We start from the raw sequence: 12,712 nt of genomic DNA, 5'->3' as shown, positions 1-12,712 counted from the left end.
TTATGGCAGCAACAGAAAACTAATATAGGCCCTATGTCTTCTCAGTGGGTGAAGGCCAAGATTATTTCTTAAAAAAATAGATTTATGGCTGGGTGTGGTGGCTCATGCCTGTAATCCCAGCACTTTGGGAGGCCGAGGCGGGCAGATCATGAGGTCAGGAGATCGAGACCATTCTGGCTAACACGGTGAAACCCCGTCTCTACTAAAAATACAAAAAATTATCCTGGTGTGGTGGCAGATGCCTGTAGTCCCAGCTACTTGGGACCCTGAGGCAGGAGAATGGCATGAACCCGGGAGGCGGAGCTTGCAGTGAGCCGAGATGGTGCCACTGCACTCCAGCCTGGGCAACAGAGCGAGACTCCATCTCAAAAAAACAAAAAAACAAAAAAACACAAAACAGATTTATCACAAATATAGAAATTGACAACATTTAAAAATTCCATTTCATTTAAATGGTGATGAATAGGGAAAATGGAATTTTAACCTTTCTCTATTACTAAGGAATTAGGCAGAAAAATATTAAAGCATAAAAAGCATCATTCATAATAACCAACCACAGTGTTCAGTCAGCACCATTCATTTTCTCAGGGTGGCATTCCTCCCCACCCCCAACTAGGACACTTCCTTTTCGGTAGGACCTATGTTCTATAATCCTGTTCTATCACGGTATAGTCATGATGGGGATATGTTCTGAGAAATGTGTTGTTAGACAATGTTGTTGTTGTGTGACCATCATAGAGTGTACCTACACAAACCTAGATGACATAGCTTACTACACACCCAGGCTGTATAGCATAGCCTATTGCTCCTAAGGTACAAACCTGTACAGCATATTACTGTATTGAATACCACAGGCAATTGTAACACAACGGCATGGATTTGTGTATTCAACCATATCAAAATGTAGAAAAGCTACAGTTAAAATACAGTATCTTATGGGACCACCATTGTATGTGTGGTCCATCCTTGACCGAAATGTTATTATGCAGTACATGATTATAATTAACAAAGGCTTAGCTATACCATAGTCATTCAATACAATGATAAAAATATCTACTAACTTCTGTTCTGGACTTGAAGCACAATAAATTTTAGTCCCTTATTTATTGAGCACCTGCCAGGTCCACCGTGCTGGGTGCCAAGTGAGATGCAAAAACAAAGACGACATTAATCCCTGTCCAAAGAGACCTTTTTAATACAACTGTAAGAGCAAAATAAATGTTAAAAGAGATGCAGAAGTAATGCATCAAGGGAGGGTTCGGGGCTTCAGCATGGTAAGTTCAAAAAAGAGGTGGAGTCAGGCATGGTGGCTCAAGCCTATAATCCCAGTACTTTGGGAGGTTGAGGCAGGCAGATCACTTAAGGTCAGGAGTTCAAGACTAGCCTGACCAACATGGTGAAACGCCATCTCTACTAAAAATACAAAAATTAGCTGAGTGTTGTAGCTGGCACCTGTAGACCCAGCTACTCGGGAGGCTGAGGTGGGAAAACTGCTTGAACCCAGAAGGCGGAGGTTGTAGTCAGCTGAGATCACGCCACTGCACCCCAGTCTAGGTGACAAAGCGAGACTCTGCCTCAAAAAAAAAAAGGGGGGGGATGGGCTTCAAGTCAGATATGAAAACTCTACATTTCATTGTTAAAATAGTTTTGAAGGATGCTGTAAAAATGTTTATATTTTTCAATGTTATTAAACATTTACAAGTAGCATTTACCTAGCAACCACTGCCAATTCTTTTTCATTAAAACAGGTAATCTACTAGGCAAAACTTCATTAACTTGGCTTCCGTTACATTATTTAAATTAATTAGGTCTTACTTTTTTGTTTTGAGATAGAGTCTTACTCTGTCGCCCAGGCTGGAGTACAATCGTGTGATCTCGGCTCACTGCAACCTCTGTTTTCCAGATTCAGGCGATTCTCCCTGCCTCAGCCTCCTGAGTAGCTGAGATTACAGGCAGGTGCCACCACACCTGGCTAATTTTTGTATTTTTAGTAGAGACGGGGTTTCACCATGTTGGCCAGGCTGGTCTCGAACTCCTGACCTCAGGTGATCTGGCTGCCTTGGCCTCCCAAAGTGCTAGGATTACAGGCGTGAGCCAACATGCCTGGCCACTTCTTTAGTATTCCAAAGTTCAGGTTAGTTGTCAATGTAATAGACATGGATTATTAAACTTTTGTCATACTACCAAAAATCCATTCGGCTCACTGTACGACACATCTTAAAGCTTTTACCACTTCCAGTGATTTTTATGCTTAATTCTGTCCCTCACCAAAGTAACTAAGGAGTGTCTGGGATCACATTTAGAGATTGCCTCTCCTAACGAATACATATCTAGTTTTTAACATCTTAGAAATATTTTATTTTTTAATTCTTCTACTCAATCAGCATTTATTCAGTACCTACTGTGTATCCAAGGCAAAGCAAAGAAATATTATCAGGTAAAAGGTTTTGATGAGTGATTGCAACAAACCAATCATCCAGCAAATATTTCCCCAGTGGCATGTGTGCAGATCTCCCAGCAGAATCAGTGCTTCAGTTGCCTAAGGGGCTCCTTGGGGAAATTCCTCTTGAGGGAAAACAAGTTTGCAAAGGATCACCATAAAACACTCTGGAGTCACCAGACTAGAAGGCATGTTTAAATGTTCTTTTTTGCCCCTCCACCAATGATTCTTAAAGATAGGGCATCCCATCAATCATGCTGGAAAGATCAGATGATTACCTGCTTTAAAGATCTTTACTAGATAATTTTGCTTCCCAAACTCTCTGGTTGAATACATTCTGGTTTTTATACATTTTTGCAGGAGAGATTAGAGGGCAGGCTAGGGCCTGTCCGTGGGTGGAGACAGACAGGAAGTGTGTGTGGAATAGAGAAAAAGAGGAAGGGAGTGTAGGAACAAAAATTACTTAGGGTTAAGAACCATAGGACATTCCTGAGTTTATGACATAATTTGGGGAACTGCTATGCCACTTTCATCTCATCAAGAAGGACTTTAGGAGTGATGACAGCTTTGAATGGAGGAGTCATTTACTAAAGGATTCAACATGTGTTCTGGGAGTCACAAAGGAAAGTCAGAAAAGCGATTCCACAAGCAGACAGCATTCTGTCTTCTTCCCTGCTTTTATGGAATTATCCTAGCTTCCTCGTCTCTGGAGGTTTTCTAAGAACAGAAATTCACACTGGATTTCAGAGGCTACATGCTGTACTGAGTCTATGGCACGACCTCGAACAGAACAAACCCAAATAAAGAGGACAAACACAACATGTTCTTGCTGCTGACAACCTCATTCCTTCCCAGCAGACTTCTATGGTGTTGGGAAATAATTGGGAAAGAAAGTCCGTTTTTGAGTACATGAAGCTTGCTCAATGAATTCAGAGTGTTCTCTCTGGGAAGACTCAAGGTCACAGGGAAACATCTGTCTATTCTCTCAGCAGTCACTTACACTATCTGTTCCAGATGTTCTGACTCTGAGCCAGGAACAGAGACCAACATTCTCTTTGACTTGAAGGTGGTTAAACTCCCACAGATTTAACATCTTGCCAAATGTGTGTTCTGATAGCTTCTGGTGGAGCTTTATGCTTCATTTATTCAAGGAATACTAGCGTATTTAAGGAGCTAAACATTATTTTATGTAATTTTCATTAATGGGTTTGGAAGTTGCAAAAAAAAAGAAAATGAAAAGATTCTCTACACAAATTAAAACAGGAGTCCATTTTCCATGTTTTTAGACTGTTGAAAAATAAAATGGTTGATGATAACAACTGTTGCTGGGGATGGGGGAGAAGGTACTTTTGTAACTGATAGGAAAATAGACTAGTTCAATATGTCTGGAACAATCTAACATTCTCTATTAAAATTAACAATACATATGTACTTTGACTTAGCAGTTCCATCACTGGGAATCTAGTCCATAGAGGTACCTACACACATTTATCAAGACATATAAAAATATATTTTGCATATCTTTTTGAGAAACAATTGAATGTCACTCATTCCTAGAAGTCACGACTTTCCTGGAAGGCTGAGGACAAGAGCATAGGTGGAGCTCCACTTACCTATTGTTTAACGCTCCCCCAAGGTCACAGTCACATGGTCGACATCCATCCAAATCATTGCTTAAGCCCCAGTGCTCTGGCTGCAGAACAGAACATGAAACATGTAACAGTAGGTTTCTGTAATTATACAATAGATTCAGCAAGGAGCAAGTTAAATCGTGTTTCGGCTGTTCCATCAAATGCTCATTTTCATCATTAAAGCAGAAAGCCAACAAAAGGCAGCAGTATTCTGAAATGAAGGAACCTGAGCTGCAGGCACTGGAGTTGGAGAGCCGTCCACAATCACGTGATCATGCCAGGTCACAGCCTAGCTGCTTTGCCCTACAGATAACCTCCATTCGACAACTAATGAGAGCAAGCAGTAAAGATACCAACTTTCCTCATTAGAATTACTCTGGCTGTAAGAGAAGTATGGTAAGTGTTTGGCAGGCCTTTAAATTTGCCCTCAGTTCAGTCTGTCATAAATCCCATACAGAAAGCCCTCCAAGAATTTATGTGGAAATATAGCATACAGCTACGACTATTCTCACAACTGAGTGGTAAGGAAATCAAGTCTTTAGAGCACTAGAGATGGAAATAAAGAGAAATGGAACAGTATCTATATAGGGAAGAGGAGCTCTGTGCACTTCAAAAATGAGTATATAAAAACAGGTTCACCAATTTACTTTTTTTATTTTTTTGAGACCAAGTCTTGCTCTGTCACCCAGGCTGGAGTACAGTGGTGTGATCCCAGCTCACTACAACCTCTACTTCCTGGTTTCAAGCAATTTTCCTGCCTCAGCCTCCCGAGTAGCTGGGATTACAGGCATGTGCCACCACACCCAGCTAATTTTTGTATTTTTTTAGTAGAGAGAGGGTTTCACCATGTTGGCCAGGCTAGTCTCGAACTCCTGACCACAAGTGATCCACCTGTGTCAGCCTCCCAAAGTACTGGGATTACAGGCATGAGCCACTGTGCCTGGCCTATTTTATTTATGATTTTTAAAAATTTTAGAGATGGGCTCTTGCCATGTTGCCCAGGCTGGTCTCAAACTCCTGACCTCAAGCACTCCCCCTGCCTCGGCTACCCAAAGCACTGGAATTACAAGTATGAGCCACCACACCCGACCAGGCTCATCAATTTAAATTAGACTTCCAGAAATCTCCTTTAAGAATGTATTAGGATTATATATAAATATACATATTTAATGGTCATAATAATTTGGGGCTAGTGAATCCTCCCTAAATGAGAAAGTATAACAATGTTATTAAAAATACAGATTTCTAAAAACTTATCTCATAATTTTCCTACTCAGAATTATTACAGTGAACTTTTTGGTGTATTTCCTTCCAGATTTTGTTTTCCTTGATGAATTTTATTTCCTACATAATCAAGACACTATTCACATCCTGTGTTTTTTTTTTTTTAAATATAGCAAGCAGCATGAGCATTTCCTGATGTTATTGTCATTTTCAGTGGCAACCAAATATTACATTGTATAGAAGTCCCCACACTTACTTAACTATTTTTCCACTGTTGTTTCCAAGTCTTCTGCTATGATTAATAAAAGATGCAATGAGTCTTCTGGTGAATAAATCTTTGTCCAATTTTCTGATTATTTCATTAGAATAAAGTGGGATTACTGGGTCAAAGGGTATGCACATTTCTATAAGCTACTGATACGTATCTCCAAAATGCTTTTCACAAAAGTACAAACCAATGTGGATTCCCATCAGCAGCCAAGAAGTACCAGTACCTCATGATGTCCTAATAGTAAGCATTCCCATTTTTAAAAACTTGTGTTAATTGTGTCTATAAAAGCGGTATTTTATTGTGGCTTTACTTTACACTTCTAACAGTGACGGTGAACATCTTGTCAAATTATCCATTAGTAATTCCTATTGTGTGAATTGTCTACTCATGTCTTTTAACATGTACATGTGAGGGTGATGGTAGACTCTACAATGGCAAAAAGCTTTCTCTATTAAAACATGTCATCCTCGAAGATCTGGTTCCAAGATGGCCGAATAGGAACAGTTCCAGTCTACAGCTCCCAGCGTGAGCAATGCAGAGACGGGTGATTTCTGCATTTCCAACTGAGGTACTGGGTTCATATCACTGGGGCTTGTTGGACAGTGGGTGCAGCCCACAGAGTATGAGCCGAAGCAGGGCGGGGCATCTTCTCACCTGGGAAGCACAAGGGGTTGGGGAATTCCCTTTCCTAGCCAAGGGAAGCCGTGACAGAGGGTACCTGGAAAATCGGGACACTCCCACCTTAATACTGTGCTTTTCCAACGGTCTTAGCAAATGGCACACCAGGAGATTATATCCAGCACCTGGCTTGGAGAGTCCCACGCCCATGGAGCCTTGCTCACTGCTAGCATAGCAGTCTGAGATAGAACTGCAAGGCGGCAGCAAGGCTGGGGGAGGGGTGTCTGCCATTGCTGAGGCTTGAGTAGGTAAGCAAAGCCCACCGCAGCTCAAGGAGGTCTGCCTGCCTCTGTAGACTCCACCTCTGGGGGCAGGGCGTAGCTGAACAAAAGGCAGCAGAAATCTGCAGACTTAAACATCCTTGTCTGACAGCTTTGAAGAGAATACTGGTTCTCCCAGCATGGAGTTTGAGATCTGAGAATGGACAGACTGTCTCCTCAAGTGGGTCCCTGACCCCTGAGTAGCCTAACTGGGAGACACCTCCCAGTAGGGGCTGACTGATACCTCATACAGCCGGGTGCCCCTCTGAGACAAAGCTTCCAGAGAAATCTTCAGGCAGCAACATTTGCTATTCTGCAGCCTCCGCTGGTGATACCCAGGCAAACAGGGTCTGGAGTGGACCTCCAGCAAACTCCAGCAGACCTGCAGCTGAGGGTCCTGACTGTTAAAAGGAAAACTAATGAACAGAAAGGACATCCACACCAAAACCTCATTTGTATGTCACCATCATCAAAGACGAAAGGTAGATAAAAAAATGGGGAGAAACCAGAGCAGAAAAGCTGAAAATTCTAAAAATCAGAGTGCCTCTTCTTCTCTAAAGGAACACAGCTCCTTGCCAGCAACGGAACAAAGCTGGACAGAGAATGACTTCGACGAGTTGACAGAAGTAGGCCTCAGAAGGTCGGTAATAACAAACTTCTCCGAGCTAAAGGAGGATGTTTGAACCCATCGCAAAGAAGCTAAAAACCTTGAGAAAAGATTAGATGAATGGTTAACTAGAATAAACAGCGCAGAGAAGACCTTAAATGACGTGATGGAGCTGAAAACCATGCACGAGAACTACGTGACGCATGCACAAGCTTCAGCAGCTGATTCGATCAAGTGGAAGAAAGGATATCAGTGACTGAAGATCAAATGAATGAAATGAAGCGATCAAATGAGGAAAAAGAGTAAAAAGAAATGAACAAAGCCTCCAAGAAATATGGGACTATGTGAAAAGACCAAATCTACATTTGATTGGTGTACCTGAAAGTGATGGGGAGAATGGAACCAAGTTGGAAAACACTCTTCAGGATATTATCCAGGAGAACTTCCCCAACCTAGTAAGGCAGGCCAACATTCAAATTCAGGAAATACAGACAACACCACAGAGATACTCCTCGAGAAAAGCAACTCCAAGACACATAATTGTCAGAATCACCAAAGTTAAAATGAAGGAAAAAACGTTCAGGGCAGCCAGAGAGAAAGGTCGGGTTACCCACAAAGGGAAGCCCATCAGACTAACAGCAGATCTCTCGGCAGAACTCTACAAGCCAGAAGAGAGTGGGGGCCAATATTCAACATTCTTAAAGAAAAGAATTTTCAACCCAGAATTTCATATCCAGCGAAACTAAGCTTCATAGGTGAAGGAGAAATAAAATCCTTTATAGACAAGCAAATGCTGAGGGATTATGTCACCACTAGGCCTGCCTTACAAGAGCTCCTGAAGGAGGCACTAAACATGGAAAGGAACAACCGGTACCAGCCACTGAGAAAACATGACAAATTGTAAAGGCCATTGATGCTAGGAACAAACTACATCAACTAACGAGCAAAATAACCAGCTAACATCATAATGACAGGATCAAATTCACACATAACAATATTAACCTTAAATGTAAATGGGCTAAATGCTCCATTTAAAAAACACAGACTGGCAAATTGGATAAAGTCAGGACCCATCAGTGTGCTGTATTCAGAAGACCCATCTCATGTGCAGAGATACACATAGGTTCAAAATAAAGGGACGGAAGAAGATCTACCAAGCAAATGGAAAACAAAAAAAAAAAAAAGCAGGGGTTGCAATCCTAGTCACTGATAAAACAGACTTTAAACTAACAAAGATCAAAAGAGACAAAGAAGGCCATTACATAATGGTAAAGGGATCATTTCACCAAGAAAAGCTAACTATGCTAAATATATATGCACCCAATACAGGAGCACCCAGATTCATAAAGCAAGTCCTTAGAGACCTACAAAGAGACTTAGACTCCCACCAAATAATAATGGGAGATTTTAACACCCCACTGTCAACATTAGACAGATCAACGAGACAGAAAGTTAACAACGATATCCAGGAATTGAACTCAGCTCTGCATCAAGCAGCCCTAATAGACATCTACAGAACTCTCCACCCCAAATCAACAGAATATACATTCTTCTCAGCACCACATCGCACTTATTCCAAAATTGAACACATAGTTGGAAGTACAGCACTCCTCAGCAAATGTAAAAGAACAGAAATTATAACAAACTGTCTCTCAGACCACAGTGCAATCAAACTAGAACTCGGGACTAAGAAACTCAATCAAAACCGCTCAACTACATGGAAACTGAACAACCTGCTCCTGAATGACTACTGTGTAAATAACCAAATGAAGGCAGAAATAAAGATGTTCTTTGAAACCAATGAGAACAAAGACAGAACATACCAGAATCTCTGGGACACATGTAAAGCAGTGTGTAGAGGGAAACTTATAACACTAAATGCTCACAAGAGAAAGCAGGAAAGATCTAAAATCGACACCCAAACATCACAATTAAAAGAACTAGAGAAGCAAGAGCAAACACATTCAAAAGCTAGCAGAAGGCAAGAAACAACTAAGACCATCAGAGCAGAACTGAAGAAGATACAGACACCAAAAAACCCTTCAAAAAATCAATGAATCCAGGAGCTGTTTTTTTGAAAAGATCAACAAAATTGATAGACTGCTAGCAAGACTAATAAAGAAGAAAAGAGAAAAGAATGAAATAGATGCAATAAAAAATGATAAAGGGGATATCACCACTGATCCCACAGAAATATAAACTACCATCAGAGAATACTATAAACACCTCTACGCACATAAACTAGAAAATCTAGAAGAAATGGATAAATTCCTGGACACATACACTCTCCCAAGACTAAACCAGGAAGGAGTTGAATCCCTGAATAGACCAATAGCAGGCTCTGAAATTGAGGCAATAATTAATAGCCTACCAACGAAAAAATCCAGGACCAGATGGATTCACAGCCGAATTCTACCAGAGGTACAAAGAGGAGCTGGTACCATTCCTTCTGAAACTATTCCAATCAATAGAAAAAGAGGGAATCCTCCCTAACTCATTTTATGAGGCCAGCATCATCCTGATACAAAAGCCTGACAGACACACAACAAAAAAAGGAGAATTTTAGACCAATATCCCTGATGAACATTGATGCGAGAATCCTCAATAAAATACTGGCAAACTGAATTCAACAGCATATCAAAAAGCAAATCAATAAACGTAATCCATCGTACAAACAGAACCAAAGACAAACACCACATGATTATCTCAATAGATGCAGAAAAGGCCTTTGACAAAATTCAACAGCCCTTCATGCTAAAAACTCTCAATAAACTAGATATTGATGGGATGTTTCTCAAAATAATAAGAGCGATTTATGACAAACCCACAGCCAATATCATACTGAATGGGCAAAAACTGGAAGCATTCCCTTTGAAAACTGGCACAAGACAGGGATGCCCTCTCTCACCACTCCTATTCAATGCAGTGTTGGAAGTTTTGGCCAGGACAATCAGGCAGGAGAAAGAAATAAAAGGTATTCAATTAGGAAAAGAAGAAGTCAAATTGTCCCTGTTTGCAGATGACATGATTGTATATTTAGAAAACCCCATCGTCCCAACCCAAAATCTCCTTAAGCTGATAAGCAACTTCAGCAAAGTCTCCGTATACAAAAATCAATGTGCAAAAATCACAAACATTCCTATACACCAGTAACAGACAGAGGCCAAATCGTGAGTGAACTCCCATTCACTATTGCTTCAAAGAGAATAAAATACCTAGGAATCCAACTTACAAAGGATGTGAAGGACCTCTTCAAGGAGAACTACAAACCACTGCTCAACAAAATAAGAGGACACAAACAAATGGAAGAACATTCCATGCCCAAGGTAATTTATAGATTCAATGCCATCCCCATCAAGCCACCAATGACTTTCTTCACAGAATTGGAAAAAACTACTTTAAAGTTCATATGGAACCAAAAAGGAGCCCACACTGCCAAGACAATCCTAAGCCAAAAGAACAAAGCTGGAGGCATCATGCTGCCTGACTTCAAACTATACTACAAGGCTACAGTAACCAAAACAGCATAGTACTGGTACCAAACCGAAATATAGACCAATGGAACAGAACAGAACCCTCAGAAATACCACACATCTACAAGCATCTGATCTTTGACAAACCTGACAAAAACAAGAAATGGAGAACGGATTCCCTATTTAATAAATGGTGCTGGGAAAACTGGCTAGCCACATGTAGAAAGCTGAAACTGGATCCCTTCCTTACACCTTATATAAAAATTAATTCAAGATGGATTAAAGACTTAAATGTAAGACCTAAATCCATAAAAACCCTGGAAGAAAACCTAGGCAATACCACTGAGGACATAGGCATGGGCAAGGACTTCATGACTAAAACACCAAAAGCAATGGCAACAAAAGCCAAAACTGACAAATGGGATCTAATTAAACTAAAGAGATTCTGCACAACGAAAGAAACTACCATCAGAGTGAGCAGGCAAACTACAGAATGGGAGAAAATTTTTGCAATCTACCCATCTGACAAAGGGCTAATATCCAGAATCTACAAAAAACAAACAAATTTACAAGAAAAAAAAAAGAAAAACCCTATCAAAAAGTGGGCAAAGGACACGAACACTTCTCAAAAGAAGACATTTATGCAGCCAACAGACACATGAAAAAATGCTCATCATCACTCGCCATCAGAGAAATGCAAATCAAAACCTCAATGAGATACCATCTCACACCAGTTAGAATGGCGATCATTAAAAAGTCATGAACCAACAGGTGCTGGAGAGGATGTGGAGAAATAGCACTTTTACACTGTTGGTGGGAGTGTAAATTAGTTCAACCATTGTGGAAGACAATGTGGTGATTCCTCAAGGATCTAGAACTAGAAATACCATTTGACCCAGCCATCCCATTACTGGGTATATACCCAAAGGATTATAAATCATGCTGCTATAAAGACACATGCACACGTATGTTTATTGTGGCACTATTCACAATAGCAAAGACTTGGAGCCAAACCAAATGTCCATCAATGACAGACTGGATTAAGAAAATGTGGCACATATACACCATGTAATTCTATGCAGCCATATAAAAGGATGAGTTCATGTCCTTTGTAGGGACATGGATGAAGCTGGGAACCATCATTCTGAGCAAACTATCCCAAGGACAGAAAACCAAACACTGCACGTTCTCACTCCTAGGTGGGAATTGAACAATGAGATCACTTGGACACAGGGTGGGGAACATCACACACCGGGGTCTGTCGTGGGGTGGGGGGAGTGGGAGGGATAGCATTAGGAGAAATACCTAATGTAAATGACGAGTTAATGGGTGCAGCACACCAACATGGCACATGTATACCTATGTAACAAACCTGCATGTTGTGTACATGTACCCTAGAAGTTAAAGTATATTAAAAATAAAAATAAAAAATAAAACATGTCAGTCTCACAAACTAGCCATCCCCATGTAATGAGGATTTACTTACCAGGCACTGGTCACAATGCTGTCCTGTCACCAGACGCTTGCAGTAGCAGTGACCTGTCTCGGAATCACAAGGATTCCCTCCAGGAATCGTTCCCAGAGGATTGCAAGCACAAGCTGTATTAAAACAAAATGAAGTGGAGAAACACAGACCACATGAGTTTCAAATAATAATCTGGCTTTAGAATTACAAAATAAAATGGGAATCCCAAAGACAAGAAAACTCCCAAACTTTTTAGCAAAGAGACTTACATTTACAACCAAATGGATCTTCACCACTTAAATCATAGAAGCCTTCTTTGCAAACATCACAATGTTCTCCTTCCACATGTAATTTACACCGACACTGGCCAGCAATGAGACCAGTAGAAAAATCAGTATAGCTGTCACAAATTCCCTCATTTTGAGAGCCAGCTGGGTCACATGTACATCCTGAGAAGAATGCAAAGCGCCAGGTTAAAATCAGAAGGAAACTCAATGTATCTTTGTATAAATACATATATTCCCTTCAAACCTCTAAACCTCACAAAAGTCGACTAAAAGCAGCACAACTACCAAGTGAATTCCACTCCCAGCATCTTCGACTGCAACTACAATAACAATGTTGGTTTTGCTGCTCATACTATGAGCTCCGAGACTACAGACT

The 12,712-nt window shown here is 40.7% G+C and overlaps 1 protein-coding gene across 1 annotated transcript in view; it reads right to left on the bottom strand.

The window, feature by feature from the left end:
* LAMB1 (laminin subunit beta 1) overlaps nt 1–12,712 on the bottom strand; it is an 85,612-nt gene that overhangs the window by 45,609 nt on the left and 27,291 nt on the right. The window contains 3 exon segments of the mRNA XM_031665250.1: nt 4,054–4,133; nt 12,071–12,183; nt 12,319–12,498. Of these exon segments, the coding sequence (XP_031521110.1) occupies nt 4,054–4,133; nt 12,071–12,183; nt 12,319–12,498 (373 nt within the window).

The sequence above is a fragment of the Papio anubis genome, chromosome 4 (genome assembly GCF_008728515.1).
Source record: "Papio anubis isolate 15944 chromosome 4, Panubis1.0, whole genome shotgun sequence".
Lineage (NCBI taxonomy): Eukaryota > Metazoa > Chordata > Mammalia > Primates > Cercopithecidae > Papio > Papio anubis.
The sequence above is the reverse complement of the archived record's forward strand: the minus strand, read 5'-3'. Positions and strand labels throughout refer to the sequence as shown.